This window comes from Oncorhynchus masou, chromosome 13 (genome assembly GCF_036934945.1).
Source record: "Oncorhynchus masou masou isolate Uvic2021 chromosome 13, UVic_Omas_1.1, whole genome shotgun sequence".
Taxonomy (NCBI): Eukaryota; Metazoa; Chordata; class Actinopteri; order Salmoniformes; family Salmonidae; genus Oncorhynchus; species Oncorhynchus masou.
The window spans coordinates 78,032,090-78,051,749 of record NC_088224.1 but is presented as its reverse complement, the minus strand read 5'-3'; the positions used below and the strand labels follow the sequence as shown (position 1 = coordinate 78,051,749).

The 19,660-nt window shown below is 45.5% G+C and overlaps 1 protein-coding gene and 1 long non-coding RNA gene across 3 annotated transcripts in view; one reads left to right on the top strand and one right to left on the bottom strand.

The window, feature by feature from the left end:
* The window catches only part of LOC135553102 (2-phosphoxylose phosphatase 1-like), a 31,895-nt gene extending 15,540 nt beyond the window's left edge, over window positions 1-16,355 (top strand). Inside the window, exons 1-5 of one of the 2 annotated variants that reach the window (XM_064985204.1) lie at window positions 317-371; window positions 4,471-4,659; window positions 9,672-9,798; window positions 14,687-14,826; window positions 14,918-16,355. In XM_064985204.1, the coding sequence (XP_064841276.1) occupies window positions 332-371; window positions 4,471-4,659; window positions 9,672-9,798; window positions 14,687-14,826; window positions 14,918-15,963 (1,542 nt within the window). In that variant the 5' untranslated portion in view covers window positions 317-331 and the 3' untranslated portion in view covers window positions 15,964-16,355. Of the gene's footprint in view, window positions 1-316; window positions 372-4,470; window positions 4,660-9,671; window positions 9,799-14,686; window positions 14,827-14,917 lie in introns of those variants that run through there. The other variant, XM_064985203.1, reaches the window with a different exon arrangement.
* A 536-nt stretch (window positions 16,356-16,891) lies between these two features.
* Window positions 16,892-19,439, bottom strand: LOC135553104 (uncharacterized). The gene is made up of 2 exons (XR_010457552.1): window positions 18,510-19,439; window positions 16,892-17,392 (listed from the first exon to the last, which is right to left on the bottom strand). It is a non-coding gene; the product is annotated as an uncharacterized LOC135553104 (long non-coding RNA).
* Between the last annotated feature and the right edge of the window lie 221 nt (window positions 19,440-19,660).

Genomic DNA, 19,660 nt, shown 5'->3' with positions numbered 1-19,660 from the left:
GTGTGTGTGTGTGTGTGTTTCTTCAGTGTCTGTGTGTGTTTCTTCAGTGTCTATATGTGTGTGTTTCTTCAGTGTGTGTGTGTGTGTGTGTCTTTTTTCAGTGTGGGTGCTCCTAGTCTGAGGTAGTCTGTTGTCTGTTACAAAAGGCCCTTTGTGTGGGCGACTGTGGCAGACCAGGGTAGTGAGCAGGCCTCCAATTGGGCCGTGGGTCTGCCTAGTACGCAGGCGTGTGTGTGTTTGTCGGTGAGTGTGCGTGCGGGGAGAGGGGGACCAGTTCAGTGAATGGTTTCCAGTGTGTGTCTGGCCCTCTATCCAGTGAGCAGATCTCAGAATGCTCTCTTTCGCTCACACACTCCTCTTCCTCTTCACCGGTGAGTCTATACTGATGCTAACTGACCGGTGAGTCTATACTGATGCAAACTGACCGGTGAGTCTATACTGATGCAAACTGACCGGTGAGTCTATACTGATGCTAACTGACTGTCTATACTGATGCTAACTCACCGTCTATACTGATGCTAACTCACTGTCTATACTGATGTTAACTCACCGTCTATACTGATGCTAACTAACGGTCTATACTGATACTAACTCACCATCTATACTGATTCTAACTCACCATCTATACTGATTCTAACTCACCATCTATAGTGATGTTAACTCACCATCTATACTGATGCTAACTGACCATCTATACTGATGTTAACTCACCATCTATACTGATACTAACTCACCATCTATACTGATGCTAACTCACCATCTATACTGATACTAACTCACCATCTATACTGATGCTAACTGACCATCTATACTGATACTAACTCCCCATCTATACTGATACTAACTCACCATCTATACTGATACTAACTCACCATCTATACTGATGCTAACTGACCGGTGTTAACTGACTGATGTGAACTTTTGCTAGTAACATTCTAACCTCAATCTATGACCAAGAGTTTTACCAGAGGATTGGATTTCTACTATGCTATATAATTTGACACGTCAAGTTTTCCTGGTCATGGTTACACTGTTTTTGTACCTTCAAATGTCTTTCCCGTTTCCACTCCACTCTGTGGCTTTCCTTTACCCCGGAGGTGGAATTCTGTATTTGTATTTATTATGGATCCCCATTAGCTGCTCTTGCTACTCTTCCTGCGATCCAGCAATATGAAGGCAGTTATACATTTTATTAAACATTACAATACATTCACAACACCTTAAGTGTGTGCCCTCAGGCCCCTACTCTACAACCATATCTACAGTACTAAATCCATGTGTACGTGTGTGTATAGTGTGTATGTTATCGCGTGTTTGTATGCATGTGTCTGTGCCTATGTTTGTGTTGCTTCAAAGGTGTACTTTTGTCTATTTTTTAAACTCTGATTCTTCTGCTTGCATCAGTTACCTGATGTTGAATAGAGTTCCATGTAGTCATGGCTCTATGTAGTACTGTGCGCCTCCCATAGTCTGTTCTGGACTTGGGGACATTGAAGAGACTTCTGGTGGCATGTCTTGTGGGGTATGCATGGGTGTCTGAGCTGTGTGCCAGTAGTTCAAACAGACAGCTCAGTGCATTAACATGTCAATACCTCTCACATGGGTGTCTGAGCTGTGTGCCAGTAGTTCAAACAGACAGCTCAGTGCATTAACATGTCAATACCTCTCACATGGGTGTCTGAGCTGTGTGCCAGTAGTTCAAACAGACAGCTCAGTGCATTAACATGTCAATACCTCTCACATGGGTGTCTGAGCTGTGTGCCAGTAGTTCAAACAGACAGCTCAGTGCATTAACATGTCAATACCTCTCACATGGGTGTCTGAGCTGTGTGCCAGTAGTTCAAACAGACAGCTCAGTGCATTAACATGTCAATACCTCTCACATGGGTGTCTGAGCTGTGTGCCAGTAGTTCAAACAGACAGCTCAGTACATTAACATGTCAATACCTCTCACATGGGTGTCTGAGCTGTGTGCCAGTAGTTCAAACAGACAGCTCAGTGCATTAACATGTCAATACCTCTCACATGGGTGTCTGAGCTGTGTGCCAGTAGTTCAAACAGACAGCTCAATGCATTAACATGTCAATACCTCTCACATGGGTGTCTGAGCTGTGTGCCAGTAGTTCAAACAGACAGCTCAATGCATTAACATGTCAATACCTCTCACATGGGGAGTGTGGGTTAATATGGATACCCTCACTTTAAGATAGTGTGGTTTGTATTTAGGCTAGTTCCTCTGTAGTCTGTTTCTAAAGAAATCCAATAAGCAATGGAACTTTACCAGCGTAGCTTTATCATCTAAGGGTGATGTGTGACCAATGCTGGATCTAGAACTGTGGTGTTTCTACAGTCTGTTAGTTATTAGTTAGAAAGATAAGGAAAACATGATGTAACAATTTTATGACAGGAAGTGAAATACCCTGCCTCCAACGTCTATCTCCAGCCCTCTGCTCTCTCTGTCTGCTGTGTTCAGGAAATCTGAACGAGGTTCAACCCAATGCCCTACCCTCTATCTCCCACCGTTACCCCCTACCGCCTACTACCTACCTTCCTACCTCCTAATCTTACCTCCTACCCCTACCTTCCTACCTCCTACCAATATCTTCATACCCACTACTCCCTACCTTCCTACCTACTACCCATACCTTCCAACCTCCTACCCTACCTTCCTACCCTTACTCCCTACCTCCCACCCTTGACCTCCTACCACTACCCCCTACCTCCCCAGCCATCCCCAACACCCAGCAGTTCTGTCCAGCAACACTGTTGACTTTATGATTTCAGCTGGAGCTTGGAGGGGGGAGCTGGTGAAACTCTGTGTGTGTGCTTGACTATGAGGAGGTGAGAGTTATGTGAGCCTGTGTGTATGTGTGTGTTTCTATGTTCCTGTACAAGTGTATGTATGTGTGTCTGTTGGGGAGAGATGATTTAAAGGTTATTGTAGGAATGAAAGGGCCTCTCTCCTTGATGATTAGAAAGTGTCTTGCTCTCTCTCTATTTGCAAAGTGATGTAATATTTACCTACTCCACTGCCCGGCTTCAGGACAACCAGGGTTTCTGTATTAGTATATGCTCGTGTATGTGTGTGTGTGTGTATTCCCAGGATCCTGCATTTCTGAATGGAACTGCAATGGTTCCCACACCACTCTCCCCATTGGGGCGCCTGGCCCAGGGGTCACAGGTTAATGGTTGTCAAGGCAACCCTGTGGTAGTGGTTAGGGGTTCTGTACACGGTTCTGCTGCTGTTCACATGTAAATGGGCTGGGCTAGGGCTGAGGGGAGGCTGGGCTGAGGGTAGGCTTGGCTAGGGCTGAGGTGAGGCTGGGCTAAGGCTGGGCCTGGGCTAGGGCTAAGGGTAGGCTGGGCCTAAGACTGGGCTGAGGCTGGGCCTAAGACTAGGCAGAGGCTGGGCCTAAGACTGGGCTGAGGCTGGGCCTAAGACTGGGCTGAGGCTGGGCCTAAGACTGGGCTGAGGCTGGGCCTAAGACTAGGCAGAGGCTGGGCCTAAGACTGGGCTGAGGGAAGGCAGGGCCTAAGACTAGGCAGAGGCTGGGCCTAAGACTGGGCTGAGGCTGGGCCTAAGACTAGGCAGAGGCAGGGCCTAAGACTGGGCTGAGGGGAGGCAAGGCCTAAGATTGGGCTGAGGGGAGGCTGGGCCTAAGACTAGGCAGAGGCTGGGCCTAAGACTGGGCTGAGGGGAGGCTGGGCCTAAGACTAGGCTGAGGCTGGGCCTAAGACTAGGCAGAGGCTGGGCCTAAGACTGGGCTGAGGGGAGGCTGGGCCTAAGACTAGGCTGAGGCTGGGCCTAAGACTAGGCAGAGGCTGGGCCTAAGACTGGGCTGAAGGGAGGCAGGGCCTAAGACTGGGCTGAGGGGAGGCAGGGCCTAAGACTGGGCTGAGGCAGGGCCTAAGACTGGGCTGAGGGGAGGCAGGGCCTAAGACTGGGCTGAGGGGAGGCAGGGCCTAAGACTGGGCTGAGGGGAGCCAGGGCCTAAGACTGGGCTGAGGGGAGGCAGGGCCTAAGACTGGGCTGAGGGGAGGCAGGGCCTAAGACTGGGCTGAGGCAGGGCCTAAGACTGGGCTGAGGGGAGCCAGGGCCTAAGACTGGGCTGAGGGGAGCCAGGGCCTAAGACTGGGCTGAGGGGAGCCAGGGCCTAAGACTGGGCTGAGGGGAGCCAGGGCCTAAGACTGGGCTGAGGGGAGCCAGGGCCTAAGACTGGGCTGAGGCTAATAGACGTTATAGACCTTTATACAGGAGAGTCCTTTGATCAATGGATGTCAGTGGTGTTTGTTACTATGGTTAGGTCTGCTTTGGTGTTGTTTCTTTGCTAACTTTCCTCCCTTCTCTCTTTCTCTCTCGCGCTATACTTCTCTCTCTCCCTCAATCCCTCCTTTCATTCAGTCTCTCTCTTCCTGACAATCTCTTTAACATTGAGGAATTGACCCCCCCCCCTTCTCCTCTATCTGCAGTGCACCTAATCCCCACTACGCCCATGGGTGAGGAGCGCTCCCCCCAGGATCAGGGTCAAGTTCAGGGCCAGGGGAAGAGCAGGAAGAGAGTGATCCCTGTCTCTCCCACAGAGGATCCTGATCCAGACCCCATCACTGAGGCTTATGGCTACTGCAACACCCCCGATCGCTCTGAACAGGCCTGGGAGGGTGAGACACACACACACACACACACACTGTTCCATTGGTAAGTGGGAAGAAAGAGCAATGTTTCAGTCCTCTGCAGTCTGCTAGCGTGTTAGCCATTTGCTCAACCAATCAGCGAACACAGGTCAAAGGGTTTGGAACAGAACCATATGGAGTCAGTCAGTAACCAGGAAGGCTTAGCCATGTGGAGAAATACAGAACATTTAGATGTGTTGTGTCATGTAAAGAGAATTGATAGACTGGTGTTGTGTCATGGTTAGCTAGAGTATAGAGAGGGTTAATAAAACATTAAAATATGTTTTATTGTCCCATACACTGGATAGGTAACGTAAACTAACTCCCTCTTGTACATTGCCTTGGTCTGTAAATTTGACCTTATTTTAGCGCCCCAAAAACGTAATACGTCCAGATCAACTGTAATGTCAATACCATTGTAAAGCACAATTTTTCCCCTTTCCAACAAAATCCATGACGAGACCATCACGCTGCCCGTTTCTGCATGACTCAAGAAGACAATGAGCTCTGTCAGGTCTTTTAAAAATGGCGGGTGGGGAAGCGAAAGTAATGTGTGATAGTGAGAAGGAGATGTCATGTGGGGAAACAGCTTTTTTTCACTCGATCTGTCCAACTTATCACCTTATCGCCTCTAAAATGTAAATAAAACACTATAAAGAGTTTGCCTAATGTGTCATTACATACCTATTTGAAGGTTTGTGTCGAATTTGAATCAGGTTTTTAGGGCGGTGCTAAAGTGATCTTCAGAAGGAAACAGTGGCTTTTGAGAGTCATGATCGTTTACAGAGATGACGCAGAAAATGGCTAGGAGGCCTCCCGGGTGGCGCAGTGGTTAAGGGCGCTGTACTGCAGCGCCAGTTGTGCCATCAGAGTCCCTGGGTACGCGCCCAGGCTCTATCGTAACCGGCCGCGAACGGGAGGTCCGTGGGGCGACGCACAATTGGCCTAGCGTCATCCGGGTTAGGGAGGGCTTGGTCGGTAGGGATGTCCTTGTCTCATCACACACCAGCAACTCCTGTGGCGGGCCGGGCGCAGTGCTCCTCTATCTGCAGGTGCACGGTGTTTCCTCCACACATTGGTGCGGCTGGCTCCCCCAGGATCAGGGTTAAGTTCAGTGGGCTTGGTTGGGTTGTGCATCGGAGGACGATGACTTTCAACCTCGTCTCTCCCACAGAGGATCCGGAGTTGACCCCATCAGACAAGATAGTAGCTACTACAACAATTGAATACCACGAAGGGGTAAAAATTAAAATAAAAAAAAATCCCCCCTTACCCCCGTCAATGTCAATTTCTTCTTTTTAATTGATGAGAGAAGTGCTCACCTGGTGGAGAGAGATTGTAATAGTAGCTTTATAGTAGCTTTATGTGTGCTGTACGTTATGGCATGACACGTCACGATGTAACGGAGGGTCAGTATTTCTTCCAATACTATAGAGCTATTACCATGTCGATCAACGCTTTAGTAGACACCTAGTTCACACCCCAGATTTTGAAGTCAACACAGTCGCTACAGTCCCATTAGATTTCTTTGCAGCCTAGGGCACATAGACATATTTTGGTTGATACGGTCATGGTTAACTAGATAGAGAGGATAAAGAAACATGGTTAGAGGATAGAGAGGATAAAGGGTCATGGTTAACTAGATAGAGAGGATAAAGAGTCATGGTTAGAGGATAGAGAGGATAAAGGGTCATGGTTAACTAGATAGAGAGGATAAAGAGTCATGGTTAGAGGATAGAGAGGATAAAGGGTCATGGTTAACTAGATAGAGAGGATAAAGAGTCATGGTTAGAGGATAGAGAGGATAAAGGGTCATGGTTAACTAGATAGAGAGGATAAAGAGTCATGGTTAGAGGATAGAGAGGATAAAGGGTCATGGTTAACTAGATAGAGAGGATAAAGAGTCATGGTTAACTAGATAGAGAGGATAAAGAGTCATGGTTAGAGGATAGAGAGGATAAAGGGTCATGGTTAACTAGATAGAGAGGATAAAGAGTCATGGTTAACTAGATAGAGAGGATAAAGAGTCATGGTTAGAGGATAGAGAGGATAAAGGGTCATGGTTAACTAGATAGAGAGGATAAAGAGTCATGGTTAACTAGATAGAGAGGATAAAGAGTCATGGTTAACTAGATAGAGAGGATAAAGAGTCATGGTTAACTAGATAGAGAGGATAAAGAGTCATGGTTAGAGGATAGAGAGGATAAAGGGTCATGGTTAACTAGATAGAGAGGATAAAGAGTCATGGTTAACTAGATAGAGAGGATAAAGAGTCATGGTTAGAGGATAGAGAGGATAAAGGGTCATGGTTAACTAGATAGAGAGGATAAAGAGTCATGGTTAACTAGATAGAGAGGATAAAGAGTCATGGTTAACTAGATAGAGAGGATAAAGAGTCATGGTTAACTAGATAGAGAGGATAAAGAGTCATGGTTAGAGGATAGAGAGGATAAAGGGTCATGGTTAACTAGATAGAGAGGATAAAGGGTCAGGGTTAGAGGATAGAGAGGATAAAGGGTCAGGGTTAACTAGATAGAGAGGATAAAGAAACATGGTTAACTAGATAGAGAGGATAAAGGGTCATGGTTAACTAGATAGAGAGGATAAAGGGTCATGGTTAACTAGATAGAGAGGATAAAGAAACATGGTTAGAGGATAGAGAGGATAAAGGGTCATGGTTAGAGGATAGAGAGGATAAAGGGTCAGGGTTAGAGGATAGAGAGGATAAAGAGTCATGGTTAGAGGATAGAGAGGATAAAGAGTCATGGTTAGAGGATAGAGAGGATAAAGGGTCAGGGTTAGAGGATAGAGAGGATAAAGGGTCAGGGTTAGAGGATAGAGAGGATAAAGGGTCAGGGTTAGAGGATAGAGAGGATACCCCCGTCAATGTCTTTTTAAATGGTCAGGGTTAGAGGATAGAGAGGATAAAGAGTTAGAGGATAGAGAGGATAAAGGGTCATGGTTAGAGGATAGAGAGGATAAAGGGTCAGGGTTAGAGGATAGAGAGGATAAAGGGTCAGGGTTAGAGGATAGAGAGGATAAAGGGTCAGGGTTAGAGGATAGAGAGGATAAAGAGTCATGGTTAGAGGATAGAGAGGATAAAGGGTCAGGGTTAGAGGATAGAGAGGATAAAGGGTCAGGGTTAGAGGATAGAGAGGATAAAGGGTCATGGTTAGAGGATGGAGAGGATAAAGAGTTAGAGGATAGAGAGGATAAAGGGTCATGGTTAGAGGATAGAGAGGATAAAGAGTTAGAGGATAGAGAGGATAAAGGATCATGGTTAGAGGATAGAGAGGATAAAGGGTTAGAGGATAGAGAGGATAAAGGGTCAGGGTTAGAGGATAGAGAGGATAAAGGGTCATGGTTAGAGGATAGAGAGGATAAAGGGTTAGAGGATAGAGAGGATAAAGGGTCATGGTTAGAGGATAGAGAGGATAAATGGTCAGGGTTAGAGGATAGAGAGGATAAAGGGTCAGGGTTAGAGGATAGAGAGGATAAAGGGTCAGGGTTAGAGGATAGAGAGGATAAAGGTTCATGGTTAGTTGGAGGATAGAGGATAAAGTGTTAGAGGATAGAGAGGATAAAGGGTCATGGTTAGAGGATAGAGAGGATAAAGGGTCCGGGTTAGAGGATAGAGAGGATAAAGGGTCCGGGTTAGAGGATAGAGAGGATAAAGGGTCAGGGTTAGAGGATAGAGAGGATAAAGGGTCATGGTTAGAGGATAGAGAGGATAAATGGTCAGGGTTAGAGGATAGAGAGGATAAAGGGTCAGGGTTAGAGGATAGAGAGGATAAAGGGTCAGGGTTAGAGGATAGAGAGGATAAAGGTTCATGGTTAGTTGGAGGATAGAGGATCATGGTTAGGGGATTGAGAGGATAAAGGGTCATGGTTAGAGGATAGAGAGGATAAAGGTTCATGGTTAGTTGGAGGATAGAGGATAAAGGGTTAGAGGATAGAGAGGATAAAGGGTCATGGTTAGAGGATAGAGAGGATAAAGGGTCCGAGTTAGAGGATAGAGAGGATAAAGGGTCCGGGTTAGAGGATAGAGAGGATAAAGGTTCAGGGTTAGAGGATAGAGAGGATAAAGGTTCATGGTTAGTTGGAGGATAGAGGATAAAGGGTTAGAGGATAGAGAGGATAAAGGGTCATGGTTAGAGGATAGAGAGGATAAAGGGTCCGGGTTAGAGGATAGAGAGGATAAAGGGTCCGGGTTAGAGGATAGAGAGGATAAAGGGTCCGGGTTAGAGGATAGAGAGGATAAAGGGTCATGGTTAGAGGATAGAGAGGATAAAGGGTCAGGGTTAGAGGATAGAGAGGATAAAGGGTCAGGGTTAGAGGATAGAGAGAATAAAGGGTTAGAGGATAGAGAGGATAAAGGGTTAGAGGATAGAGAGCCATGGTAAAAATGTTTTATCGAAATTGAAAACTATTATTATTTTTTTAATAGTTGAACCGAAACCATACCTTGAGTCTTCTGCACAGGCCAGAAGACTCAAGGCCACTGTGGCCTCGAAGAACATCTGACTGCTTAAATGGTTTGTCTCTCAGTCAGTCAGGACAGTACTATAGTCTTTATTCAAACCATGCACTCTCACAAACTCATGACAGCAACACTTCATATCAATAAGGATTGGAGTTACTTGTAATCACATACTACTACAAGGTTATCTGTAAACCACTTCCTCTGATGTTGTATCAGAGGAAGAATGTATTTTATTATAAATCATCACTATTACTACCGTAACTAGCCTTACTATGACAGCTACAACCACTACTACTTCTATGATGATGGTGATGATGATGGTGATGATGAAGGTTATGTTGTTGATGGTGATGGTAGTGATGGTGGTGATGATGAGGATGTTGTTGATGATGATGATGGGGTTGATGGTGATGGTGTTGATGATGATGGTGGTGATGTGATGATGGTGTTGATGATGATGGTGGTGATGTGATGATGGTGATGATGATGATGAATGCGTGGTCCTCTCCTCTCCCAGGACACAGCCCTGTGGACTACAAGCTGCTGTCTGTCCAGGTGATGATTCGCCATGGCGACCGTTACCCCCTTTACGCCATCCCCAAAACCAAGCGGCCTGCCATCGACTGCACCCTGTCCCCAAAGAGGTGAGAGCTATGCCCACTGACTGAACATCCAATGATGATGCAACAAATAGTCTCTCATCTCCTATTATTCATTCATTAAAGCCTTCTGTTAAATAAAGATGTCCTCCTGAATGAACTGGAGGCTACTGTAAATGTTAGCTATTCCCTCCAGCTCCACAGTTTCCATTACATCATTTGATCATTAGATAATTACATCATTACATCGTTAGAGCATTAGATCATTAGATTAGATCAAATGCAGTTTTTGACTGCAGCCAGAAAATGATACCACTTTGTCTTGTGAAATTAACCCCCCCCCCCCCTTGAAGAGTTTCTGGTTAGCATGACGGTGGAAAACTTAAGCAATAATTGCTATGAAGAAGAGGGGAATGTGAGAAGAGAAAACGAGCTGTTGTTGTTAGTCAAAGTGATTAGCCATGGTTATGCAGTGTGTGATGTGGAGCTACAAGATGTTCAGTCTGACTGAGTTAGATGTAGTGCTCCCTCCGGGGTTAGAGCTGAGATGTGTTTGCTATGTAATTATCAAGAATGTCAGGGAGGTGCCTGTCCTGCCTGGGGCCACAGGTTCACTTTCAATGGCATCAGAGTGATCTTACTACACGTTGAGCTCTAACACAGAGACAATCCTTATTTCAAAGTGTGACAATGTTGACTGTCCAACAGTCATTCTGTCTCTCCATTTTACTTTTATTACTCTCATTTTCTCCCACTTGTTTTCCCTCCAGACTGTCACTGTGGTGTTGTGTTTGCTGTTCCGCTGCCACTCTCTGGTGCAGATGGATGCATACACACACACACACACACACACACACACACACACACACACACACACACACACACACACACACACACACACACACACACACACACACACACACACACACACACACACACACACACACACACACACACACACACACACACACACACACACACACACACAGACAAGGTTTTGCTGCCTCTTATCTCACTTGATTTGAAAAACACAATTTTCCATGCTGCTGTGAAGAAGCAATACTGTCTCTGTCAGAAATACTCCCCACTGAGAAATGACTTAGCACATGATGTGTGGAGTATTTCTGACAAACATTTTGATATCCTCTCTCTTTTTCATGTTCTCATCTTCCCATATCATTTTCTATCTCTGTGTACAACTGTCTTTTATTCTGTGTTCACCTCCCCCCCCCCATTCATCTGTCATCCTGTCTCATCCCACTGCTCCGCTCTGCCTCTCATCATGCAGATGGCAGTTTCTGATAACATATTATTTATAGAGAGGGAAGTCATTGCTGTGGCTCTTGCTGCACATTCTCAAAAGCAAAGATCAGGGCAGGAAGGGCTCTTTCAGACCTGGCTTCCCTCAGTGTGTGTGAAAAGAGTGTGTGTGAGAGAGATTGTTTGTGTGTGTGAGGGCACTTGGGTTCTATCTACTTTGATTGGCACAACAGAGTGATCCCCGGTGACTTCATTCAAAACAGATGGCTGATAAATTCCTCCCCAATCCTCTTTTTGGGATATCTTAGTCTCTGGCCATTTGCAAATTCAACATGGGCATTTCATTCTGAGCTGATTGGTCTTGCAGAGGAAGAGTCAGTAGTCTGAGTCATCCGTGGCCACTGGGTCTGGCCTTCACAGAGCTGAGAGGACTGGTGAATGTCTGCTATGAAGCCAAACTTTGGCTAGAAGATAATTACACATCTTCACTAATGTTTGGCATGTCACAAAAGGCATAACCCAAATCACAGGAGGTTGGTGGCACCTTATTTGGGCTCGTTGTAATGACTGGAGTGGAATCAGTGGACTGGTATCAAATACATCAAACAAGGTTTCCATGTGTTTGATGCCATTCCATTTACTCTGTTCCAGCCATTCTTATGAGCCATCCTCCCCTCAGCAGCCTCCTGTGACTCAAACCCACATGAGCGCTCGTGCATTCTGAGTTTGTGTCTGTACTCGCGCTCTCTCTCTCTGCCTTTCTGTCTCTCTTCCTCTTTCCCCCAGTGCACCTCTCTCTCTGACCAGTATTCAATGCCATCTGGCTCTCAGCACCGACATTCCACTCCAAGTTAGAGCTGAAAGGAGCGAGGGAGAGAGGGAGAGAGAGAGAGAAATGGATAGATGCAAGGCGACACAGCCAAGCGGAGAGAGTGGGAAGGATTCATGGAGAGAAAACAAGAGTGTGAGACAGAGAGAGAGAAACGGAGAGAGTGAGGGATGAAGGTAGACTTGGGGATGTTGAACTGTGGACCTCCTGAGAGAAGATCTTTGTTTTGCTGGAGCTGCAATAAATCAAATCAAATTTTATTGGTCACATACACATGGTTAGCAGATGTTAATGTGAGTATAGCGAAATGCTTGTGCTTCTAGTTCCGACAGTGCAGTAATATCTAACAATTCCCCAACAACTGCCTTATACTCACAAATCTAAAGAGAGGAATACAAATGTGTACATATAAACTACCGTTCAAAAGTTTGGGGTCACATATCCTTGTTTTTTAAAGAAAAGCTATTTTTTTGTCCATTAAAATAAAATAGATCAGAAATACAGTGTAGACATTGTTAATGTTGTAAATGACTGACTATTGTAGCTGGAAACGGCTGATTCTTAATAGAATATCTACATACTGTAGGTGTACAGAGGCCCATTATCAGCAACCATCACTCCTGTGTTCCAATGAAGTCAGTGGCTCGGGTGGTTGTTGTCCTTGATTATCTTTTTGGCCTTCCTGTATGTAACATTGGGTGCTGTAGGTGTCCTGGAGGGCAGGTAGTTTGCCCCCGGTATTGCGTTGCGCAGACCGCACCACTGTCTGGAGAGCCTTGCGCTTGAGGGCGGTGCAGTTGCTGTACCAGCCGGCGATACAGCCCAGCAGGCTGAAAAGTTTGGCAGGGTTTTAGGTGACAAGCCAAATTTCTTCAGCCTCCTGAGATTGAAGAGGCACTGTTTCACCTTCTTTATTACACTGTCTGTGTGGGTGGACCATTTCAGTTTGTCTGTGATGTGTACTCCGAGTAACTTAAAACTTTCCACCTTCTCCACTACTGTCCCTTCGATGTGGATAGGAGGGTGCTTCCTCTGCTGTTTCCTGATGTCTACGATCATCTCCTTTGTTTTGTTGACGTTGAGTGAGAGGTTGTTTTCCTGACACCACACTCCGAGTGCCCTCAATAGATACAGCAGACGTGTGTTTGAGCAGGCTGTTTTGTCTCTGGGGTGTGTGTGGATTATGTGTGTGTTCTTGGAAGAGAGAGATTTACATTTATAAAGGTCTTATTTATAAAGGTCTACAATCTGGGTCTGTTTTTATTTTGACCAGTGTGTAATTATGGGGATCTATTCTGCGCTATAGGCAGGATCCTACGGGACTGTTCGAGTGTGTGTCTGCATGTAATTCCCCATAGCTGGCACGAGCATGCCAAGTCGACCCACTGTCTCTGTCTGTCTGCGGTCTCTCCAGCTGGAAACTATTCTCTCTCTCTCTCTCTCTCTCTCTCTCTCTCTCTCTCTCTCTCTCTCTCTCTCTCTCTCTCTCTCTCTCTCTCTCTCTCTCTCTCTCTCTCTCTCTCTCTCTCTCTCTCTCTCTCTCTCTCTCTCTCTCTCTCTCTCTCTCTCTCTCTCTCTCTCTCTCTCTCTCTCTCTCTCTCTCTCTCTCTCTCTCTCTCTCTCTCTCTCTCTCTCTCTCTCTCTCAAATGTCAATAGAATAGAAGAATGTTAAATCTCTCTCATAATTATTTAGAGACTCTGCCTCTCGTTAGTTCTCTCTCTCTCTCTCTCTCTCTCTCAAATGTCAATAGAATAGAAGAATGTTAAATCTAACACCAGCATAATTATTTAGAGACTGGAGCTGCCTGGCAAACGTTAGTTAGAGACTGGAGCTGCCTGGCAAACGTTATTTAGAGACTGGAGGTGCCTGGCAAACGTTAGTTAGAGACTGGAGCTGCCTGGCAAATGTTAGTTAGAGACTGGAGCTGCCTGGCAAATGTTAGTTAGAGACTGGAGCTGCCTGGCAAACGTTATTTAGAGACTGGAGGTGCCTGGCAAACGTTAGTTAGAGACTGGAGCTGCCTGGCAAACGTTAGTTAGAGACTGGAGCTGCCTGGCAAACGTTATTTAGAGACTGGAGCTGTCTGGCAAACGTTATTTACAGACTGGAGCTGCCTGGCAAATGTTATTTAGAGACTGGAGCTGCCTGGCAAATGTTATTTAGAGACTGGAGCTGCCTGGCAAACGGGATTTCATGATGTAATACTATTCTGTGGTGGAAGGCATAGATTTAGGGTCAATGTTTCAACCAATCATGACAAACCTTGTCGAATCTGAGACTAATGATAGGATGTGATGTGGTTTTGGATGATGTCTCAGAACTGGATTGCTATGGAAACCAGTGTCCCTGTGTGTATGTGTGCATGCTCATGTATGTGTGTGTGTGCGTGCTCGTGTGTACCGTTGAACCTGCCACCCCATAAATAATCTTTAATCTGTAAAACTATGGTGCGGTTGAGCTGCAGCTCCCAGATTTGATGTATTAAACTGTAATCCTCTATCATCTCTAATCGTTTAGATCTTTGACTGATCATCCCCTGCCCTGACTGTACACTGACCTCACTGTGAGGTAAAGATGATGCTCTTGTCTCTGTAGCCATGTCCCTGCTGATTGTGTTTATATAGCCCTCATACTCTATCTACCGGTAGCACATCGAACAAGGCTCAGTCAGTGTTGTGTTAGACAGCTCCCTGGTGGTAGAGACATAACAGTGCAGGACTGCATACTACTTTAACTCTAGTTTTCACCCCATACAACGGGTTCTTTCCTTCCACATGTCACATATTAATCATGTCACTTAACACCTCCCCTCCCCTCTCTTTCATCTCTCTCCCCCTTCCAGGAAGCCCTCCCACCCCCAGCTAAAATCTTTCATTGGTCACATGGCCCAGGGGGGGCATGGCCGCTGGGAGGGGACTCTCAGCTCGTTGCCCCGTCTCCCTAACCACAGCGCTTGTGAGATGGGCGAGCTCACTCAGACAGGTAACCAACCAATCAATCACATTAAAGATATGTAAAGAACCACCCGAACAGGCTGGTTTTATATCTGAAATGTTTCCCTTTCCCTCTTTAGGTGTAGTGCAGCATTTACGCAATGGCCAGCTCCTTCGCCAAGCCTACAAGCGCCACAAACTCCTCCCGCCCGATTGGTCGACCAAGCAAGTATGGGTGGAGACTACGAGCAGGAGCCGCACCCTCCAGAGCGGGATGGCTCTTCTGTATGGGTTCCTGCCAGACTTTGACTGGAGCCTTCTGACAGTCCACCACCAGTGGAGCACGTTGTTCTGTGGTTCAGCCTGCGACTGTCCTGCTAGGAACCCCTATCTGGAGGAGGAGCAGAGGAGACAGTACCGCCTCAGAGCGGCAGACACTGAACTGGAGAGGACCTACGCAGACATGGCCCGTACGCTAGGTCTGCCCCCGCGCCAGCTCAGAGCTGCCAACCCTATAGACTCTCTGCTGTGCCACCTGTGCCACGGCCTGTCCTTCCCCTGTGTGTCAGCAGGGAGTGCTCTCGGCAGTGGGGGCTGTCTGACTCTGGCACAGTTCGCTGTGATCCGGAGGCAGCAGTTAGAGGACGAGGTGGACAGGAGGAGGGTGGGACTGTATCGCCGCTACGCCGTGCTCGCCATGCACCCCTACCTCAACCGCACCGCCAACAGGTTGGAGCGCGTCGCCAAGGCCTACGCTCCGGGCCGAAAACCCCGCGCTGGAGAGGAGGTGTTCACCCTGTCCTCGGCTCACGACGTCACCGTGGCGCCGTTACTAAGCGCCCTGGGCTTGGAGGAGGCATTGTTCCCGAGGTTTGCAGCAAGGGTTGTGTTTGAGTTGTGGAAGAGTCCGCACGCAACGCAGGGACCACGTAAGGGGCAACGACAGAGTCAGAATAAAGCTTCTGGGGTGAAAGGGGAGAGGTCAAAAGGTGGTAACATGTTTCTGAGGGTTCTGTACAACGGAGAGGACGTAACATTCCATACCACCTTCTGTCGCTCACATGACCGCCATGCCACACAACCGCTATGCCCCCTAGGTAACTTTCTGTCTTTCGTCAGGAAAGACATGTTCGGTGTCCTCAACGCCACGTCCTACCACGACGCTTGCTACCGACGGACAGGCTGACTGACAGAGGGATGGAGAGAAAAAAGGAGGAGGGGAAGTGAGTCATTTAGCTGATTTTGGAATTTGTTAATAGCTCTTTTCCCACTTTGATGGTCTATTGAACTATTTTAATGTCTTAAAACTTTGACATTTCTCTAAAGTCAAAAAACATTCCTAGAAAGCATAGATACTGATCATACATGTCAGGCACACAAACACACTGCAAAAATACACATTTTCACCAACAAATTCCTATACACAAACACTACATACACACTCTTCATGCCTTCTTGATCAGATGTATTTGTCAATGAAGTTGGACTTCTAAATTGACAGCCTTGTGGTGTTGACAATCACACTCGGATACTTAACCTGCAAATATACACATTTGAACGTTGACCTTTCTACCATTTTTAAGTTTTTGAAATGTTTGTAAGGGAATAACATTCTGGGGTGAAAGTTAAGTACTCAAACACTTTATTCGCACATTCCTGCATTCCAACTGGGAATGTTGAGATTCCGCTTTTCCCAAATTCCTGCATAGAAAAGAGGAACATTGAAACTGGAAACACGAATGCTGGATTAGTTCATATAAATGTTGAAACTGCCAATTATAATTTGTCTCAATATTGTTCTTACATTTGGATTAAAATGGTGCTGGAGACCAATAGAATTAGGGTAGTTTTTTTCTGTATAATTAATTCATTTGAGTTTAATGCTAAAAAAGAGCTCAGCCACATACTGTACTTTCAGGCTGATTTCAATGTTAAGAATTAAGTCATCCCAACAATTTACACTCAATGTTTACTCAATAATGAAAATATTCCACACCTTAGTAAAGGCTCATTTTTATGGTACTTGGATTTCACTGCTGCTGTAAGATGGTAATAACAGTTGATACATATGTCATCAGTAAATTGTACATTTTTCCACTACATGAAGGAAACCATTTTTTAGTTGGGACTATTTTTATTAATGATGTTCATAATTTTTAATAATTACAATTTTTACTGTAAAGCACATTACACAGTCTGCAAAGAAGTAATAAAACTTGTTTCCTCACAACGGTCTCTGTATTGTGTGAAAACGTATGAGCTAACTTAATACTGTTCTGAATTCCCCAAGTCTCAGACTAGACGTAATAGAGGAAACATAAATCCAGGACAATCAAATTAGTATGATATGGTATGTTTGAAATGGATACATAAGATAGAAGGTTACTTAGGCTAAAACAAAAGGTGCTTGGTCGGGATGGATGGTCGTATAACAAAAAAGTCCTGCAGGAATTCAACCTTTTGTGAAGGAATTGTGCAGGTTTCCTGGTTTTGTTTTGTTATTCCCTATTTTACAGCTTCAATGGTCTGGAGCCTGGTGTTGTCGCCAAGGAGCGGTCAGACTGTTGGGACCAGGTTTCGGCTGCTGCGCATTCTTCCTCCCATAGATGGTCTGCCTGTAAAAGCACCAACAATTTTGCTACATAAGACCGATTTGAGCTTGTCAGTCACATATTTCATCACTGAAAATGTCTGTTCACATACATAGATTGACCCAAACAGTACAAACATCTGTGAATCTCATAGAACATAGAATCTCGTCAGTGACATTATTTTGAATAGTTCTCCAATCACTGCATCAGACTGAAGATTAATAAGCTCAAGTTGCAGGCCAGTGGGAGCGTTATCCACATTGAAGGTGAAAGGAGAGGAAACCAACAGCATGTAATTTTCCAACACTTTGAAATCCTCAAAACGACGAGAAAACTCACCGTTCTAAGCAACACAGCAGCGATGTATACTTCTCCCGCTGGTCATCTGATAGGGAACACACTAGTAGTGTCGAAAGTGGGTGAGATTGTTGGCTTCTACTTGGGGGGCCAGGAGGAGTAATTTTCCCTTGAAGGTTATGACAAGGCTGTACATCTGATGTGCAAAAAGGCCCTTGTAGAATTCAGTTCATTTATGAGGGCCATGATGTGAAGGCAAAAATCAGCCAACCATTCTATAATTCGTAGTTGAGGGAAATCCACATATTTTACATTCATTTGCAAAAACTCAGCAATCTCTGACTTCAGGTCCCACACCCTTTTAAGCACCTTCCCCAAACTCAGCCATCTCACATTTGTGAGGTAGGGGAGATCTGCATGACCCGACTGTCTCTTCCAACAGTGAGACAAACTGCCTGTGGTTTAAAGATTTTGCTCTTATGAAGTTTACCACTTTAGTGACTGTGTCCACAACATGGCTCATTTTCAGAAGATGAAAAGCATTCAGCTCAGCTACTTGATCTTGTATCATTTTCAAATGGCCAATGTTTTTTCCTGTCAAATTTGAGCACCCAATTGTGGTCACATTGGATAATTTTTAAACTCAGTCCCTGCATTGTCACACACTTATTAACCTCCTCCAATAAATATTTCCCTGTGGTTGTGCTCTTCATTGACTGCACTGAAGCTTCTCTGTCATTTCAAAGTCTGGGGTTATACCTCGTAAGAATATCAACAACTGTGTTGTATCACGTGCATCACTGCTCTCATCCAGGGCCAAGGAGAAATAGGTTAAATCTTTTACCTCGTCTTCCAACTGTTGTTCCATATTCTCTGCGATGTCCTCAACACGCCGTGTTACTGATCGTCTTGACAGGGAAACATTTTCAAACAGCTCTTTCTTGTCGGGGCAAAGTATTGCTGCAGAGTCAATTAAACATTCTTTAATGAATCCGCCCTCAGCGAATGGCTTGCTATGTTTAGCAATTTTGTGGGACAATACATAGCTAGTTCTTGCAATTCCGTAATTTGCTGAATGCCGTTTTGTAAAAAGTCCTTGCTGCTTTTGCAACTGAGACAGCAACTCTTTCGATGAACTTGTCCTCTGCTCAGAAGACATATTCCTATCTTTCTCTGCTTCGTCTGGAAGTGTCGGGACAAGTTGTAGTCTTTTAAAACAGCGATGCGCTCTTTGTACACTAAGCACATGTAACCGTTTAGCTTCCGTCCCAGCGACCCTCTGCACACATCAACAACAGTCACCCTTGAATCGTTACCTCTCGCTCCACAAAAGCAGAGCAAGGGGAACAACAACTTCTAGGTCTCAGAGCGAGTGACATCACCGATTGAAATGCTATTAGTGAGCACCACGCAAACTAGCTAGCCATTTCACACCGGTAACACTCACCCCCTTTTTGACCTCTTCCTTTTCCGCAGCAGCCATTGGTCCAGGTCAACAGCATCAATATTGCTTCCGTCCCTCTCTTCGCACCGACCTGGGCTCGAACCAGGGACTCTCTGCACACATCAACAACATTCTCCCTCGAAGAATCGTTACCGATCGCTCCCCGCTAACTAGCTAGCCACTGCACACCGGTTACATACACAGCTTTCCCTGACACCTCAATAAAGAAATATTTCGATGTCCACTCTTGCTTGAACACCCTACATTAATTGTCTTCTTCTTTGAATCTTTGAAAAACACGTTTTTGCGCAATTTCTAGCTAGCTGCTATTTGTAACTGTGACGTATGTGTCAGCCTGTCAGTCCTCGTGCAGTTGTTGTTTACACATGTCTTCAAAAAAAATGTCCCACAAGCAGTGGGAGTTAAATCATTACACAAAGGTGAGGATTCATCGGGCTTTTAATTTGAATAACAAATACGTTTTTCAAAACTTTACTATGGCATGATTCCGTGGGCCGTATTGAATCAGATCGCAGGCCGCATGCCACATA